We start from the raw sequence: 18,761 nt of genomic DNA, 5'->3' as shown, positions 1-18,761 counted from the left end.
ACTGAGATTCCTGCATTGCAGAGGATTGGGGTTCCTTCCAGCTCTACAAATTCCGTGATTCTATTAAAGTCCTGAGAATAGGGTGAGATTGTTTCACCCCCAAGATCTCTCTAGCCCGAGTAACTGCAACAGCATTTCAAAACTTGTTTCTTTCCCCCCTCTTTTTTCCTTTGTTTAGATAATGTGTGAGATGTTTTTCCCAGCATTTGAAAACGTGCACGATAATCTAACAACACCTTTTTGTAATCGGACCTCGTATACAAGGTTGAAACCTGTGTTTCTAAGTAGCATAAACACACAGTCTTCTGGAGAAGATGGGTCAACTGCAGAGACCTCAAAGGTAAGGCTTACAACACATATGCTTCAAAAATAAAAGTTGGGGATCAGAATATCACCTCCCTATCTGACTCTTTAGTGAGGTTTAGAATACACCGGCAAAGTGATTACACCAGCACTTTGGAGCATAGTGTACAGAAGTTTCTCAGCTTTGGTCCTAGATCAGCAAAGTCAGTAACATGGTAGCTCACAAAGGAAGTGTTTTGCTAATGGGAAGAGAACTAAGTGAAAGAAATTGCCCACGAAAAGCTGAAACTGTAAAGTTTTGCAAATTTGAGGAGTCCCATTTAAAGCATACTGGGGAGACTTGCAGTCTTGAGATACAAGCCAGAGCTCGTTTGTTCCAGTAATTATGTAAATAGAGCCCTGCATGAGCCACTGTTCCACTGACTTGGATAATTATCCACTTAGTCCATTTTTATGTAACTGGGGTAGGAGATGACTTATAAGCAGCAGTTGTAAAGGTCATGCAACAGCGGTCTGTGAAACTGTTCCTGAATTGAAGATGCTATTGTTGTATCTTTTTCAGGAGGCCACCTTGAAGCTAACTAAAAACCTGTCCCAAGAGACTGATGCATATCGAAGTACAGAGTCTTCTGTTTCTCATCATATACTGGACTTCTCTTTTGAAGACAACAAAAAAACTTTGGGAACGGTCCTCTCCAGTCTGCCTGGCGCAAGCTTAAAAAGAAAGTTTTCTAGTGATGGGGATTTACAGAGCTTGGGCGTCCCTATCAAAATTCCTAGAAAAGGTGTGTTTTTTGAATGAGGATCTCTCCTTTTCCTTGCTTTGTAAGGAAATTCGCGCTACTCTGCTTCTGTGGTTGGTAGGTTATTTTTCATTAAGAGCACCAGGACAATTTCTGCCATGAGTAGTGTAAGTTAAAAAGTTAAAAGTTTGTAATATATACACTGTTTAATGTAATAAGAGAATGCTCTTGCTGTAGAAAAAGGGTCACTAACCATGTTTTGGGATCAGCGGGCAAATTTTGAATTTTGAGAAAATGCTGTGGGCATCATTCACACCTGCGCCATGAAGGTGTGGCACAATGGCACATAGCTGCTGTGGGGGTGTGGCATAATTAAAGAGAGTACAATAATTTGCTTCTCTGCCCCTTCCTGCCCCAGACAATTTCCGGAAGTCATCCATGTCCTACTGAGCCTGTTTCCGAAAATCTCACGATATTGATTTTTCTCTCGTGCGCACATGCAACGATACTGTTGTTGTCAAATAAAAGGGAACATTCTCCAGAACCATAAGAAACGCGGCAGGTGGCCATAACACACACCCCTCTCTCATGCACATGTACACAATTGCTGCCCACATACAGGTCATGGATACATGCCTCTCTGTTTCACACACACATACACACACACACACACACACACACACACCTCTCTCTCTCACACAACATGTGTTCATCTCTCCCTCTCTCACACTCGGGTATCTACAGGAATTTTTCTCAACTTAGAGTGTGGCTCAAAGCGAAACACTGAATAGGGGAGAGCTGGCTAATTTTTCACAGAAAACTGAGAACAGTGGTGTTGGTACACCTCATCTCATATATCAGGGTCTTAAAATAGTAGAAGGTGTTTGTTTTTTTTAAAGAATTTGGGGAATTGGGGCATTATACACAGGCACCAGGTTGGCAACGTCTGTGGGATGACATGATGTGTCACAGCAGGAATAGGCAAACTCGGCCCTCCAGATGTTTTGAGACTACAGTTCCCATCATCCCTGACCACTGGTCCTGTTAGCTAGGGATGATGGGAGTTGTAGTCCCAAAACATCTGGAGGGCTGAGTTTGCCTATTCCTGTGTCACAGCTTTTGAATTTAATTTGATATTTGGTGATAAATTTGTAGGATTCTTTATTTTTTTTTTAAAAAAAAACTTTATTAGTTGAAATAGTATTTTAATTCATTGTTCTTTCACCCTAAGGGCCCCAAGGGCAGCTTATAACAATTACAGCACAATGTTGAAAACAATTTTAAGACAAAGCCCAATCACATAAATAAGGTCGGTTGTAAAATTATGCATCTTGGAAGCCAGGGTAAAGAGTTTGTCATCGGCATTTGCTGAAATTTGTTTAAAGAAAATGCCAGATACAACTCTTTGGAGGGAGAGTTTCACTCCTAACCACCAAGGTCATATACAATAAACAATAAAGTGGGCAACATGTGAAATTTTACAGCCAGACCTGTGTTCCTTCTCTGGAGAGCAGTTTTGATGCAACTCCCAGTTTACACTATTGTTCTTTTGCAGCAAAAATGACGAACTTGTGGCATATTAAAGATGAACACATTAGTTGTAACATAAGCTTTCATGGACTGGAATTTACTTCATCTGATTCAACAAGTTACCCAACTTCATTGGTTTTGTTCTGCAGCAGCTTTCATTTGCTTTTGATGTTTTTCAGTAATTTCAGATGTGAAAAATTAATTCATTATCTGTTCCTCCGGAGCTGGAGATAGCAATTCCAAATGATGTAAACGCATTATTTTTCTGATAGGAAAATGGGTGCCTTACACTGCGCTCTTTCCAATATCTACTTGAGCCTGCCCTTCTCTATAATACTCTAAATTCAGTATTCCAGCAAACTCTTTGTGAATTGTTGGTTTAGTTAGTGAAAAAGCTCTTAATGTAGGATGACCTTGAACAATTAAAATTAATAATAGGGCCCTTCAGTAAACCTTGCTGATTTTCAATGTGTGTGTGTTCTCTCTCTCTCTTTTTTAAGATGGAGATGCTTCTTGCGAAAATCCCAACTCTCTTCCCTTAACAGCGATACCCGCAAGCCTTGTGGATGCATCTGATTTTGAGTGTTCCCTTTGCATGAGGTATTAGCAAGAAATGGGCTAAACGTTGTTTGGAAAATATTGTGTGGCATTTTAAAGGCGGAGGAAAGAGGGAAAGATCCTGACTTATGTACACTAAGCTATTTAATTCATATCTATCAATCTATCTACCCACGGAGGTGAGGAACTACTCATCAGCTGGAGGGCTGGATCTGAAAGTGGTCAACTTTCAGGCCACATTGACAGGATGGCCGACCTGCCAGTCACCCAATGCCATAAAAGACCCAGAGCTCCTGGGTGCATCCTATACCCACTGAAAGCAGCATGACGGTGTAAGGTGCCAAATTCAAGCAGTGCCAAAGATAAAGGATCCGTCTGGAGTGTGCTGCAGGTTCTCCTGTTGCGACAGGGGATTTACCTTTGGGTGCTGCTCGTATCTGGCACCTTGCCCTGCTGTGCTAATTTTGGCAGGGATCAGGTATGCTTGGAAGTGACCCGGAACTCCTGAGTGTATTCAGTCGCTGCCGAAAGCAGCACAACAAGGTGCGGTGCCAAAGGAACGTCCTATGAAATTGGGCGACAGGCAGGTGGGTGTAGCTCGGCTGAAAGGGCCTTGCAGGCACCTCTGCAATTATAAGCGAACAAGGGAGGTGTTCCTAGTGAGTTCTGGCACCTCTTTTTCTAGAAAAATAGCACTGGTCCTCCAGATGTTTCTTGACTCTCAGCTCCCCATCAGCCCTAGCCAGCCGTGCCAGTGGTCATGGAAGTTAGGTGTTGCAGTACAAAAACTTCAGGAGGGCACCACATTGATTTCCTGTGGAATATGTGCTCTATAGCTATGCTCAAACTCTTTTTTAAAAACCGAGCTCTCAGTCATATAGCTTACGAAATTACTTGCCTCGACAAAAGTTGTACAGTTGAATGTACCAGAGAGTGAGTTACTGCCACTGACATTTTGGGAGCAGCAGCATTCAAAATTCATCAGGCGCCAGGTGCGCTTTGCACCTGCCCATTGGCCACTTGCGACCAAGTGAAGATGCCCAGGTGCCAGGATGGCACCTGACGTCTCCACCATCTGGAGGTGCATGCCTGGGGGTCCTTGGATCTTGACTGTTTTCACACACTAATACCACATCCTGTAGAATTCTATCCATTATATTTTATCTGCAAAGTCAGAATGAATTTCAGGAACCCAAAAGTCGTATTGAAAAATACGACTTTTGAGCCGTCTGGCCCAAAATAGCAACTAGAATTTCTGTTTTGGCACCTGCAACCCTGGTTTAAGGAGCAATTTGGCATCTACCTTATATATCTGAGTATCTTAACACTGGGGAGCTGTTATTTGTACCTCATGAAATCACATATGCCTTTATTAATGCATGTGAAAAATATGGAGTTGTGCTTTGAACGGAAGTGTGGAGTAACCAGTTGTTTTTTCAATGCTCACGATCGTTCAGGTTATTCTACGAACCTGTTGCTACTCCCTGTGGACATACCTTCTGCCTCAAATGCCTTGAACGTTGCCTGGACCATAATCCATACTGTCCGCTTTGTAAGGAAAAGCTGTCTGAAGTAAGTATTCCACTATCTCCCATGGGCTGCTTAAATGGAAGCCTCTTGGTTGGGTAATACTTACTGTTAGCAAACCAGGCGTGGGGCTTGCAAAATAAGGAATTGGTGATGCAGAAGTAGGTGTGTTCCAGTGATAAAGGCCCTCAGGGTATGCCGGAAAACTTTTGGGTGTGGGTGAAATACCCTCCACTCAAAATTGCAGCAGGACACAAGGCTAGGCATGCTCAAGCTAGGCACAGCTCAGCTCTGTTTTATTTATATTTATTTAATATATTTATATCCTTCTTTTCCCCCCAAGTTTGGGAATCAAGGTGGCTCGCAACGTTTTTAAAGCATCATTATAAAATGCAAAGTAATGCAAAGGGTGTGGGACTCTTAATCTCCGGGTGGTGGGTTTGAGCTCCATGTTTTGCAAAACATTCCTGCATTGCAACGGGTTGGATTAGATGATCCTCGAGGTCCCTTCCAACTCTATAAAGTTGTGTGGTTCTAAACATCTGTGAATAGAAGTTAGGCTGAAAAGAAGCAAGGTGTTTCTTATGTGGTACCCTTCAGCCTAAGCTCCCAGAGCGGGTTTGGAGGCCAAAGGAGATGGAGCTCTATGCTTTCCCCCCGAAGTTACTGCAGGCTCCGGAAGGCTTTCCTCTTGGGGGGAACAACGAGGTTTTTCATTTGGTATGAGGGCAAAGGGAAGGGAGGAATCTCATGTACACAGTCTTTAGCCCAGACACTGCTGAAGGGACTGGGCTATTGCGGACCTCCTGAGACTTGGATCCACACACCCAACTCAAGAGAAGGTGTCAAATATTTCTGGAACTGGCCTCATGAACACTGAGCCTGCAGGGACCTGCCACAGTCCTGCTGTGTCTGAGCTGGACTCTTCCTGGCTCCAGCTGTTGCCCACAGAGCCAGGAAACATGGGGGAGGCATTAGTAGAGGAGCAAAACAACAACAACCCTCTTTTGGCAGGCTCCCTACCTGTTAATGTGAACCTCATTTTATAGCTGGGCATCTCAAAGAAGCTTCGCTAGCAAGTTATGAATATACTCTACAGCAGTAGTTAAACATGAATTATTTCCTCCAAGGTCGTTTTTGACTACCAAAAAAAGGAAAGTAATTGGAAATTTCTTTGCGGTACGGCTTTACCACAATAATAGAATGGGTCCTATTCTTTATTTCTTTTTACAACATCTTCTGCAGATGCAGTAATGAGTGTCCCCCCCCCCCCTTCTACTGTTTTGCTATCCCAGGTATCTGTCCTGGCTGTTGAAAACCAGGGTTAACCCTTCACTGCACTATACAGGATTGTGCCATCTTTGGGTATTTTGCACACACTTTTTCTTCTTTTCTTCAGACTTTAAAGCAAGGGTGGCAGAGCCTGGGCCCTACAGATGATGTTGGAAGTCAGACTCCTGTCAGCATATCTAATGATAAGGGATGGTAGGAGTTGCCATCCAACAACATCTGCAGGGCCCCCCCCCCAACCAATGCTTTTAAAGTATGGAAAGGTTTGGCTAACCACACTAATTTCATCACTAGATTCTGCTCCTAAGCCAGCTTCGTTACTGAGTTCTTGAATGCTTTCATTTTTAGTTTTTGGCCGGCCGAACTTACAAGAAGACCATCCTTACTGAAGAATTAATAGTTCGTTACTTGCCAGAAGAATTGTCTGAAAGGAAGAAAGTTTACGAAGAAGAAATGAAGGAATTGTCAAAGTAAGCAGCCTTCCTACAAAAGAGAGGAGGGCAGGGGTGAAGGAAACAAGCCTGCTATGATGTGTGCCTTGCTCACGATTGTGCTGGGCTCATGATTTATTTCCTTCAAACGCACCACAAGCAGTAGGCCAAGAACAAACATGGCGTGCAGGCCTGCTCCAGTTGATTTTAAAACTGTGGATTAATGTTGCATGTGGGTGTGTCACTGATAGAAGGAAGGCCCAGGAAATGGGAAATAATAATGTCAACACAGCCAAGCTTATTTCATGGCAGGTTTCAGAAAATAGCTTTTGGCTGCATATGCCGATTTAATACGACTCTTCGTTCTCTTACAGCCTGAATAAAGATGTCCCCATCTTCGTGTGCACCATGGCATTCCCTACCATTCCTTGCCCTCTTCACATCTTTGAACCCCGCTATCGGTTAATGATAAGAAGATGTATGGATACTGGCACCAAGCAGTTTGGCATGTGCTTAGCTGATGAACTGAAAGGGTAAGCAAAGGATTTGGAAGCAGACTTGAAAATATTAAATTCCCGAAAGAGATGCTGGTGTTATGGAGTGTGTGTGTCTGAACCCACCTGTGTGTCCAGCGCTCAGGTGTATTCATACACACACTGCCAAGAACTTTTAAGGATCTATGGCTAGAGTTACGATGTGTGTTTGTTATGAATATGTGTTTATCCGTAAACATGTGCCGACAAGAAGTTCTCACCCAAAAGGAATAAAGAAAGATTGTTTTATTACATGTGTTGAAAGTGACTTGTGTGTATTACATGCTGACTCAGATGACAAAACAACAATTCAAGCAGGCGGCAAATCCTGCAGCACATACGCACCTTGATCTAAAGAGTTAAAGAACTCCTAACTGTTCCCCCTCAATAATCTCATGGGGAGTTGCAAAGTGCTAAGAAAATCCAGCCATCTGAACGTAGTCCCTGCATTCTTCTAACACCAATGTGTTCATCAGTCTTTCATCAGTCACAGAATAGGCAACCTAGTTCCACATGCGTTGCATCTCTCTGATCACGTATATGCACAATTTCTACAAGAACCTTTTACAGCTTGATTCTAGACATGCTTATGCATGGAATTGATGATTCCACATTGAATCAATGAGACACATTCCTTAAGTACGCTTAGAATTTTTAGGTATACTTAATACACAGGACTAATATGGCTCTCTTTGTCCCTTCAGGTTTGCTGATTACGGCTGCATGTTAGAGATCAGGGATGTGAAGTTTTTCCCTGACGGACGTTCAGTTGTTGACACAGTTGGTGTCCGGCGTTTCAGGGTCTTGAGCCATGGTCAGAGAGACGGGTATAATACTGCAAACATTGAATACATGGAAGATAAAAAGGTAACTTGTATAGTTTTGTGAGGCTTTTTTCTACACTTGCCTTCCAAGTATGCATCCTTTTATGTAATTAACTACAAAATAAATTATGTTGGTTTTTGGGTCCCCCCCATTAGACAACCCTATCCCAACCTCTTAATACTAACCTCTCTTCATCCCTTGCCATTTTCTCCTCCTCTACCAACCATAGAACCTTCTTTCCCCAGTAGCTTAAGCAGTTTCCTTCCTCTCACCTGCTCTGCATATTGGTCCACTAACATTAGGAAATTTAATATTTGATTACTTTGAATCGAAACACTATGCTCAACAAGTTTTGAAGAGACAGCATCATACCAAGCTTCACAATGACTGGAAGCATTTTCCTGGAGATGTTTATAACTTTATTTGTAGCATTCCTAGTTGTACATGCCTTGCACAGCCTGAAAAACATATTGAGTGAGAAAACATGAGTTTATAGCAGCAGCAGTTTGGGGAAACAAGCAACATGAGAAATTGGAATTTCACTAAAATTGGTGGTTATAGGTGCTGCTAGGAGTATTTAGTGGACAAATGTAAGAACTGGCATATATAATCTGCCTGTAATTTGTATCATGCCTCTTAAATAGTGGTGCTCTGCTTTAGATTGATGATAAGGCATTAGAAAGCTCTATATTGGATCACGCATTGCTCAAGCATGCTTTGGTCACTGGCGCTTAATCCTGTTAATTTCTGCAACTGGTTTCTCCAGCAGCGCAGCGTAAAGTTGTTCTCAGATGGAAGGAACAGATGAAGGCATAGAGAATAGGATATCATTCTGATCTTGAAGGTTAAAATAACTTGAGCTACTGTGTTGAGTTTTGGGCAGAATACTAGAAATAGATCTTTTATTACATGCAGAGCAAGAGTTGGCAGCAGAAAAAAAATCATTTGTTCAAATATACTCAAATTACAACTTGTCTCGTAAGGGTCTTTTACAAGTATATTTGCCTAATATCCACTCTGCAAAGAGACTTAACTCACATCCTCCACATCAGTCATGGACATCGGGGAGAATACAGATGACTGTTTAGCAAGTGGCTTCTCAAACAGCGTGCATATATATAATCATTCGCTGTTGATTGCCATCTTTCCATCCTTCAAAAGGAGGATTGGAAGTTTACCAGACCTGAGGTTACTAATCTGCAACACGATTGTGTAAATAATTGAAAGCACATACACACATTATTCACTGTATCAGAAGGACACTAATGCAGCGCTAAACCATGAGAATACCAGGCTTTGGAAATGCTTGAGGTGACAAGGTGTTGGTCCCTCCCAGAATCTGGTAGAATTCCACTTTTTAGTTCGCACGTTCCGCTACCTCAAAATATGGCAGAACTTTCTTTTGTATCAAGGGCGCCATTTTGATTCCCATGCGAATGTCTGGACAAAAGCTTCGCCATAAAACAGTGGCTTGAGAAGTTTCCACGTGAAGCAAATGTGTGTAAAATTGTACGCTTGTGCTTCATGCACTTTGTTGAACTCTCTGCTCTTCACTTTCCATCCTTCCCCTAAGAAGGTTGTCTTTGTGGATGACTGTCCCTTTTAAATACAGTGAAATCCTCTTAATGCAGAAGCCACATTGAGTCAAGGAGGTTTGATCTGCCTTAAGAATAGCACCCAAATGCGTGAAGGCTATGGGAGAGCTCACTGCTGTCAGACCCATTGCGCTGTTGGAAGCAGTCACTGAGTTTAAGGCTCTATGAGGGGAGATAGCAAGTTAGGCCCTTCTGCTCAGTGGTAGAGATGGAAGTTTTGACTTTTTAGGTGCCTGCCACAAGTTTCCAGTACAAAGAAATTGCTTCCCCATGCTAGCAGGCCTTGGGGAATACAGTCATACCTCGTGTTGCATTAGGTTCATGTTGCGTCTTTTCGGCTTGTGAACGCGGCAAACCCAGAAGTGTATACTTCTGGGTTTTGCCGCGTGTGTGTGCACAGAAGCGTTCTGCGTGCTATGTGCAGAAGCGTTGTGCGTGCTTCGCACATGCGCAGAAGCGGTGCTCCAGTTACAGGCTTTTCGGGGTGCGAACGGCACCCCGGAACAGATCGAGTCCGTAACTTGAGGTACCACTGTAATGTTCTTCCTTGAATAATTGTGGAGGAGCCACTCATTTCAGTCAGAAAGCTTCTTCTGTATGACTGCTTCTATAAGGTGTGGGTGTCATGCTTCCGTTACGATGGTTTTTGAATTATATTTAGTTTATTGTATTGTGCTGCGTGGTTTGCTGTTAATCTATTTTGGGGGGGGGGTTGCAGATGCTTGTTTTATTGCATTGATTTTAATCATCTGATTTGGAATATTTTTTACTGTTATTGTTGAAGTATGGTGGGGCTTATTTTTTTACAGTTGTTTTTAATGTTTCATTCATTTTGGAAAAAAATATACCGTATTTTTCGCCCTATAGGACGCACCGGCCCATAGGACGCACTTATTTTGGGGGGGGGAATAAAGGGGAAAAAATTATTTCCTCCCCCCCCCCAAGCCCCAAAGAGCAAAGAAGCCATGACAGCGAGCAGGATGGATCCCGCTCGCTGTCCTGGCTTCGTTTTTAGCCTCAGGGCTGGGGGTCCAGGAGAGAAGGCGAGGTTGCGCAACCTTGCCATCGCTCCCGGAGCTTGCTTGCGGGGCTGGGGAAGCCGGAGCTTCCCCCATCCCCAGCCCCCAGAATGGGTCCGGGAGCGATAGCAAGGTTTTGCAACCTCGCCATCGCTCCCGGAGCTTGCTTGCGTCGCTGGGAGCTGGGGGCGGGGGAAGCCCGAGCTTCCCCCGTCCCCAGCCCCCAGAACAGGCTGTTGCCCGCAAGCCTTGCGAGCCTGGGGGGAACTCCCCCCGGGCGTGCAAGGCTTGCGGACACCTGCACGAAGCACGGGGCGTGCTTCGGGCTGCAGGCTGCCGCCCACAAGCCTTGCGAGCCCGCGGGAACTCCCGCCGGGCTCGCAAGGCTTGCAGATAGCTTCCTGAAGCCTGGAGAGGGAGAGGGGTCGGTGCGCACCGACGCCTCTCGCTCTCCAGGCTTCAGCGAAAGCCTGCATTCGCCCCATAGGACGCACACACATTTCCCCTTCATTTTTGAATGGGAAAAAGTGCGTCCTATAGGGCAAAAAATACGGTATACCCTTAATGAAAAATCTACACACATCAATTAATATAAGGTGATCAATAATATACAGATAAAAACCAACATTTTAAAAACATGCATACATAATAGTGATCTGTGTCTGCATAGGTTTGCTGAATTAAAAGTTTTAGCTGGCTTCTCAAAAAGTATAGAAAGAGTTCCTGTCTAACATTTAAGATATACATATATATTTGTAACCTATGTTTTAAATTGTTTTTAAAAACAATTTATATTGGTCTTTAAACAAATACAATTAGCATTAAACACTTATCCAGTGGTACATCTGATGGTGTTCGCTTTATCCATTGTCTCTAGACATACATTTACACATTCAACATTCAGATGAAAAGTTCTCTAAAACACTTAGTATAAAAAACCCCAAATGAGATGAACACCTTTACCACCCAAAGGATCTCTGTTTTGCTTTTGAAGGAGAAAGTTTGTGGCCCTTGTGATTGCAAAGCAAGTGTTGGTGGGTTTTTTACACAAACTTACTGCAGTTTCTGCCACACGCTTAGGGGACAGAATGGGTCTGAGTAGAGCTTTCAGGGAGTACACCTTCTCTAGGCTACACTGTCCTCTGTCCCAGTGCCCATTTTAGCGCAAAAATCAAGTTACTGTGCCCCAAGTCATTTTGAAAGCGGCTTAAATGTTTAGGCGGCACTTTAAGGCCTTAACCACACTTACCCTTTGCTCCGTTTTTTCCAGGTACAGGTCCACACTTTCCTGGTCTGTGTCCAAGTGCTCTTCCCCCCCACCCCGATCTTTACCAGTTAAAACCCACTCTTTAAAGCTGAATTGGAGCAAATGGCTATTCAGATTTCCCCTGGGTTGCCTTTGGCTCCAATTCAGCTTTAAAGAGTGGGGTTTTGCGGGGGAAGTTCTGAAGCCAAAAAAGGGGGGGGGCACTCGGACACAGAGCTTTAGAGCACGGACCGTGCCCCGGAAAGTAAGTGTAGATAAACCCTAATTCATATTATCTGCCTTGTTTTTGTTACACTGCAAATGAGAGAAACGTGACTTTGAATCCCTTTTTGCACATTGTGTAGGTTGAAGGGGCAGAGTATGAAGAACTTGTCCGCCTTCATGATTCAGTCTATGATCAAGCTGTCGCCTGGTTTACTTCTCTTAAAGACAACATGAAAGCGCAAATTCTGAACCACTTTGGGTCCATGCCAGGGAAGGAGCCTGAGCCACAGGTAAGTGCTATACATACCTCAAGTCTCCATTTGAAGAGATGTTCGTGGGTCAGAACGTCTAAGAGCATGGAGTAGGGGATACTTTCCATCGACTTTTGCAGGGGGATGGACCATAAGTTCCCTTCACCCTTCCTCTGAAAGGGTGGGGAAATTCCTGGAGACCAATCCTGCAGACCAAAGCTTGCTGCTTGAAAGTGTGGAGCAGCAGGGCCCAGGAAATGTGCAGTATAGGGATAGGGTCCATGCAAACCACATCCCTAGGCCCCAACAAAGGAGTATAAACCTAATAGACATCCAGTGATGATACTGCAGTGTGAGTAGAACAAAATATGCTATTTTACACCGACACATACACACCCCGTCCCTAGAACAACAGCAGAATTCTCAGAGCTGAAATTTGTAAGAAGTTCAATTTACTAAATTGAGAAAGGGTCAAAGATAGGAGCGTGCAGAGTACGTTTTTCACCAGGGGCTAAGTATGCATTATATGCAAATGTGTATTAGAACCAACCTCCTTTCTTTAAAAAAGAACTTTGAGAAGAAGAAATTTGGAATGTAGAGACAGCAGGGGGAGTGCTTAACCCCCACCGCCCACCTCTTGCCGCTGCCAAATTGCTCCCTGACTGTTTTTCCCTCTACAAGGTTCCAGCACACATTTATGAGGCAGTTACGATGAGAAAACCTGCTACTTCTCTCTGCTCCAAATACCTCCTCCCAAAACTGTTTTTCTGCCAAAAAAAAAAGATATATTAGAGGGGGAAGGGCTCTAATTCATGCTGTTGTTCAAGTTGGGGGAAGTGTTACAGGTAATCCACCGTTAGATTTTTCAAAAGAAAGAGAGAGAGAGAGAGAGACACTGTCCTTCTGCCCTAAAAATACATATATTGGTAGCTAGTTGCTATATTAAACTGTGGTCTATGCTCAGTTGCTTCTGGGAGTAAAACAACAACCACCACCTTTAAAAACATCTAGTTAAATTGCTGCCACCAATAAATCTTGCACGTTTGGATTACCACCCCAGGGAGAATCCATTAAGATGTTAAATCCTCATTTGTGTCATAATTACATTTGGACTTGCTCACATAGACTGATAACTCATTTTAACAGACAGACATTGGGGCAAATTTTGTACGGGCTTCAGTTTAGCTTTGTTTCCTTGGTCTGTTTTTGTGCATTAGCCTTTTCTGAGATTATAAACCAATCATTTTGTGCTAGTACAGGGTGAAAGTACAGCCTTATCAGTAACACGGGGCTGTTCTATCGAAACAGTTACAGAGATCTTCCTTTGACGATTGCACTTGAGAGACCACATAGTGAGTGGTTGGTGTGTGTGTGGAAAACACTCTCTGGAAATTTTAGAAAGGAGCAAATCTGCATGAATGATCAGTGTTGTTCCTAGTTCAGCTTTTAGTGCTCAAAACTGCTTAAAGCCAGAATGGAAAAAGCAATTCTCATTAAAGGAAAAATCTCCACCCATGTTATTCTTCCTATTTCATCAACAAAGATTGTGGGATGGCCTCAAGATGTCCATTCCTATAATGCTAACTGTATGATTTCACATGGGCTTACAACCTAAACATGGTAGTGGATGACTTAGATGTATATTCAATCTCTTTAAACAAATACACATTCTCTCTCTCTCTCTCTCTCTCTCTCTAACTAGCATGATAAACACCAGTATTACAACAGACCAAAGGTTATTGTCATACTGTACCTTTGTTTGTTCCTATTCTGTGCCAATTATTTTTAGCCAGGTATAATTTTGTCTTGACAGAGATCAAGCTAGAAATAGAAATAGTTTCAGAAAAGAGAGTGCTCTTTTGGTTTTGGGCCGACTCCCCGTTATAGTACTGTTTTCTCCAAAAGATGGGTTGGTGAGAGGAAGAGAGGGTCTGTTCTCACTGTCGGTCGCCTGAGGATTTTGCAGAATGCAGTATTTTGGATCACCCTATAAATAGTAAGACATTTTAGTGCAGAGGGTTGTTGTTTAGATTTTTCTATAAATATTAAGCACGTTAAAGATGTATTGTTTTGTTGTTCCCTTTGCAGAGCAACCCAAGTGGTCCAGCTTGGTACTGGTGGCTGTTGGCTGTATTGCCACTGGAGAACAGGGCCCAACTGGCCATTCTTGCCATGACTTCACTTAAAGATCGTCTTATCGCCATACGGCGTGTATTAATATTTGTGACACGCAAAAGACCTAGATGACACATCCTCATTTGTGAACAGACACTGAAAACAAATGGTTGTGAATACTCCTAAGTATTCTCAAGAGACCGACACATTCTTCCCTTTCAATGAAACTGATTTGCTCATCTAAGCACTCACAATTTTTTATTTTTTGCACACACTCTGCCCAGTAGTTAACCAAGCATTCTGTGCCTCTTGTCCTGGAGAAATCTGAGCCTCTTAGAAGTTGCGCCACAATCGCAGCATAGCCGATCGCTGCAGGCAACAACTTGGAATCGCTACTTCTTGCAACCAACTGTCCATTTTATCACGGGGGGGGGGGGGGGGGGACAACTGAGTCACACGCCCTGAGATGCCCCTGAAGCCCCAAACAACCATTTTGAATTCTACACAGCAGAACTCGGAACAAACAGTGGATTAGAAACTGAAAAGAAACTTTGAAAAACAATTCTTAGAGGTTGCCAGTTGAAGGGAAATCCCCCAAAATATCCTCCAGAGGAAGAATGCACAAGACAACAAGTGTTAAATGAACTGGGGGCAGTCTTTTCGTCTGTAGCATATTGACAAAATGATTGATCTGTGAAGCAAAATGTGTTTTCCTGGACGTTCGCCTTGCAAGACAGTGTTTGACCAAAAGAGTAGCTGGTGACAGCACTGCGGCTGATCAACCCTCCCTGTCTTTGTAACTTGCATGCTGTGTGTAATGGGAAATAGTGTTTCGATATATGTATAGGATGGTCGGGTTCCCCTAAACCGCCCCCCCCACTTCCTACAAATAGAAAAAAAGAATAACCTCAGGTGACCCGCATTACAATATGGAAAAAAGTTACTTATGGATAGCCTGTTGTCAGTGGTTGTGACTTAGATATCGGTACGCATGAGGATCCTGCAGCCTCCCGTGCCGGATGGAATTCCCTGTATGCGCGGGATGCTTTTTTTTGCTGCCATTGGAGCCACTTGAGCATGCTGAGCTTCATTGCTGGATCATGGCCAGCATTTCTAGCATATGTACATATATACTTGGTTCAAGCAGTTCTGTGGTAATCTCTCAAAAGGCCGCTGAGATAGAGAATTGCCATTTCAAATTACCCTTCCATGCTCATTCTGTAAGTATAACTCAGAACAGGTAAGATCCAGTTTCCACCTATATTTTCAACAGCCATGCCAGCCTAACCTGTTATACTGGAACAATGTTTGTTAGCACATTTTTTTTTAACCAAAACGTTAATATTATTACTCGTTATGTACCGACCACTGTCTGTGCTTGGAGTCTTGGTCCTCAGTGACAACTTTGAGAGGAGGCACATACTGAAATCTGTAAAGGCAAATTTCAATGCAAGCTTAAACCAGGTGTTAACCTTCAATTAGTTGTTGGTTCTGTAAATATAGCTGTATTTTGATGTCTCAGTACGTATTGTTAATAATTTTTTATTTTATTTTTATTTTTTTTAAAAGAGGTCTGTCAGCCTGTTGGAAAGAAATTTTTAGCAGTGAACGTGAAGCTGCAAAAGCACTGTTGCAAACTGCTGAACTCTCCAAATTGTAGAAAACAATTGCGTTAACAGCTTGGGAGAAATAACACCGGTTCAAATCTCGGAATGCCGTGTGAACTGAAGACACAGGTTCACGTGCAAATAAGACAGGAAGGTGAAAATAGTGGCAATACCAAAATATTTCAGAAGTGCCTCCTCCTTAAATTACAAAGTGTGTTCTCTTTTGATGAAGGTGTGAACACTTGCATGTGAATTCAGGAAGCAATATCATCTAAAAGGTGATTGACTGCATTATCCGTACCGTAATTGTAGTCCGAGTGGTATTAGATGATTGGCAGAAGTATCTAGTCAGAAGTTGCCAGTAGCAGTTGCCTAGGAACTGATCAACACACACCCTGAATGTACTGTAGTTGCCTCTACCTTGAATTCGCCTTTTGTAGTAAAGTAATGACCTGTGACTACACTTTTAATTGTAAACTGCATAACTTGCAACCAATGATCTAATAATCTCTACCATAGCCTTCCTGCAAGTTCTGCTACCTTCTACCAGAGCTGTGTTTATATTTCCTTCAAGAGAGCTAGCATTAAGCTAGAGAAAGGACCGTCTTGGTGAATTTTCCCTTCGATCTGCTCCCTGGGTGCTATCATACTTTCCGAAACACATCTGTCTTCCTGTAAACCCCCTGAACATTAGAAGCTTCCAAGGTATCTAGTAAAAAAAAAAAAATCCCTTCAAAATGTGCCCTCGTTAATTTTTGGCAGGGAACTTGGACAATCTTCATGATTTCTCACAGTACCTTTGTGCTTGCTTAAAGGTTGTTTCATATATTTTCCCTCCTTGTCTCGTTTTCTGTTAATAGCTGAAGTTACACGGCAGTTGAACATAAACAGGAAACTTATTTTGTTCTGCTGATTTACTGTTTCAGCACTTTCCATGTTTAAATTCTGTTCTCTACAGCACCGCTGATATTCTTATTTGGTGTTTTGTTTTGGTTGGAGGACTTTTCTGGCAGAATTCAACATGGTACACTTAGCCCTTGAAATTAAAGGTCAGGTTGTCTGCTCTTTTAATAATCAACGTCTGTCAAGTGAGCAGACGCATTAATTGAAAAACATGACGAAAGCCAACATTTTAAAAATGGGGTTTTTTTTTATTTCTCTTAGGCTGATTGGTCTGGCAGCCTAAGAGAAGTAGGGCTTAGGGTATCTATGGTCTGAAAAGCTTTGCAGAAAAACGTTCCAGGCATGTTTATTGATTATGATAAGGAGGAGAAGGCATTCCGTTCTCCCCTCTAAACAAACATGCAAAAACCTGTTTTCCATTACAAGCCTGCTGTGTAAGGCTTCCATATAAAAAAAATAGATTTTGTAAGTGAAATTAAATCTTCTTTTTTAAAAAAAAAATTCACGGATCATACCAGTTGTTTGCTTTTGTGGCCTTTTATCTACTGCTTTCGAAATCTCCTTTCTTCTTTTCAGTCACTGAGATTGCTTTGTGACTCCAGTGAGCTGATAATCAGCAGATTTCTGCTCCTTTGGCTTGTTGCTGTAGTTAATTTCAAAGAGAATCAATGGCAGAGGGTGTTCAGAAAGCTGTATGCGTAAGTCATGCAGTGTCATACATAGCTGAAGGCCTGGTGTTTGGTAGCGCCTTAATTTTGCAGCTCTGGAATGATTGTATCAACAAAGCACCCACAAAAACCAGATCTTGGAGCTTGTGACCAGTTGTTGTTTTTTTAAAGAAAACGTATTTTATGTAGATAAAACTTGAAACAAAATCCTTATCTGTTTTGAAGCTAGTTGAAGAAATGTGTGTATGTCTACGTGTGTGTGAGTGTGGGTGTATGTGTATATATGTACAATTATAAATTATTAATCGCATTTTTGTACTTGGTTAAAAAGAAAATGAAAGACAGATATGTGTTACAACTATGTTTGGCACTTCTTGTTATATGAAACAAAAGCCAAACCCCTTTTTTAAAATAAAAATAAAAAATTGCTGCAATGTTCATTTCATGTATATTTGGAATATTCATGGGGAAATGTATTTATGTGATATTTGGAATAAATAAATTCTGTTCAAAAGTGTCATCTGTCCTTTTGCTAATTTTTCATCAGGAGTCAAGTGTCGTATTATATCCCTTATTGAGAGAACCAGTAGCTCAAGTTATGCATTTCAGGAAATGCTAATAGGTGGTTTAGTGCTACACATGAGCTGCAGGGAGCCCAAGCAAAGCCTTGGGTTCGAATGCACACACTCTCTCCACCACCTCTGTGGCTGAGAGACACTTAGTTTTCACTTTTTAAAGAATCCTTTTGTTATGCGTGGCCCAGATTACAGTTTGAAACAAAACGACCAGTTTCTTAAAAAAAAGCCATCTTCAAACCATGGGTTATGAAGCTGATGTATGTAATTAAGCAAAGTTTTGTTTCAGACCACTCTATATCTGGTTTGTGCATAACAAGAAGTCATTAAAGGCTGTTACGCATGTTCAATAACCTGCATGTTGTTTGAATTCTCCTGAAGCTTTTTGAGTATTTAGTGTTAATCCGCATTTGCAGATTAAAGTCTTCTCTAAGCGCTGACACATGTAGCTTACGTGTCACGTCACTGAAGTCCAGGAACTTCTCCACATGACAACTTAACTGAGGAGGCCTAATAGTTCTGTAACTGTTCCTTGTACAGTGGTTTTGTAGCTTTACGGTTTCAACTCTTATGGGATGTTAATTACAGCTCTGCTCTTATAATCTTCTCCCCTTCCTTTTAAGCACCAAATACCAGTTTTCATCAAAAGCAACCCCCGCCCTATGTCTCAACTGATTTCTGCTCACACAAACTAGCAGTAAAATCCCAGGATAACATTTCAGCTCCAACTGTTTTGCCTAGCCAGGCTGATGCTTACCTGTTGCAACATCAGAAGACGTCAACTGCAGGCAGGCAGAAACAAAGGCTGGAAATATTT

At 42.3% G+C, this 18,761-nt stretch overlaps 1 protein-coding gene across 1 annotated transcript in view; it reads left to right on the top strand.

Moving 5' to 3' along the window:
* The window catches only part of LONRF2 (LON peptidase N-terminal domain and ring finger 2), a 37,946-nt gene extending 20,060 nt beyond the window's left edge, over positions 1 to 17,886 (top strand). The window contains exons 4-12 of the mRNA XM_081003013.1: positions 179 to 340; positions 866 to 1,088; positions 3,077 to 3,176; positions 4,592 to 4,706; positions 6,300 to 6,421; positions 6,757 to 6,915; positions 7,620 to 7,782; positions 11,966 to 12,115; positions 14,165 to 17,886. Coding sequence (XP_080859139.1) covers positions 179 to 340; positions 866 to 1,088; positions 3,077 to 3,176; positions 4,592 to 4,706; positions 6,300 to 6,421; positions 6,757 to 6,915; positions 7,620 to 7,782; positions 11,966 to 12,115; positions 14,165 to 14,323 — 1,353 coding nt within the window. The 3' untranslated portion in view covers positions 14,324 to 17,886. The remainder of the gene's footprint in view (positions 1 to 178; positions 341 to 865; positions 1,089 to 3,076; positions 3,177 to 4,591; positions 4,707 to 6,299; positions 6,422 to 6,756; positions 6,916 to 7,619; positions 7,783 to 11,965; positions 12,116 to 14,164) is intronic.
* Positions 17,887 to 18,761: the final 875 nt, after the last annotated feature.

The sequence above is a fragment of the Podarcis pityusensis genome (genome assembly GCF_964106645.2).
Source record: "Podarcis pityusensis genome assembly, chromosome: 4".
Taxonomy (NCBI): domain Eukaryota; kingdom Metazoa; phylum Chordata; class Lepidosauria; order Squamata; family Lacertidae; genus Podarcis; species Podarcis pityusensis.
The sequence above is the reverse complement of the archived record's forward strand: the minus strand, read 5'-3'. Positions and strand labels throughout refer to the sequence as shown.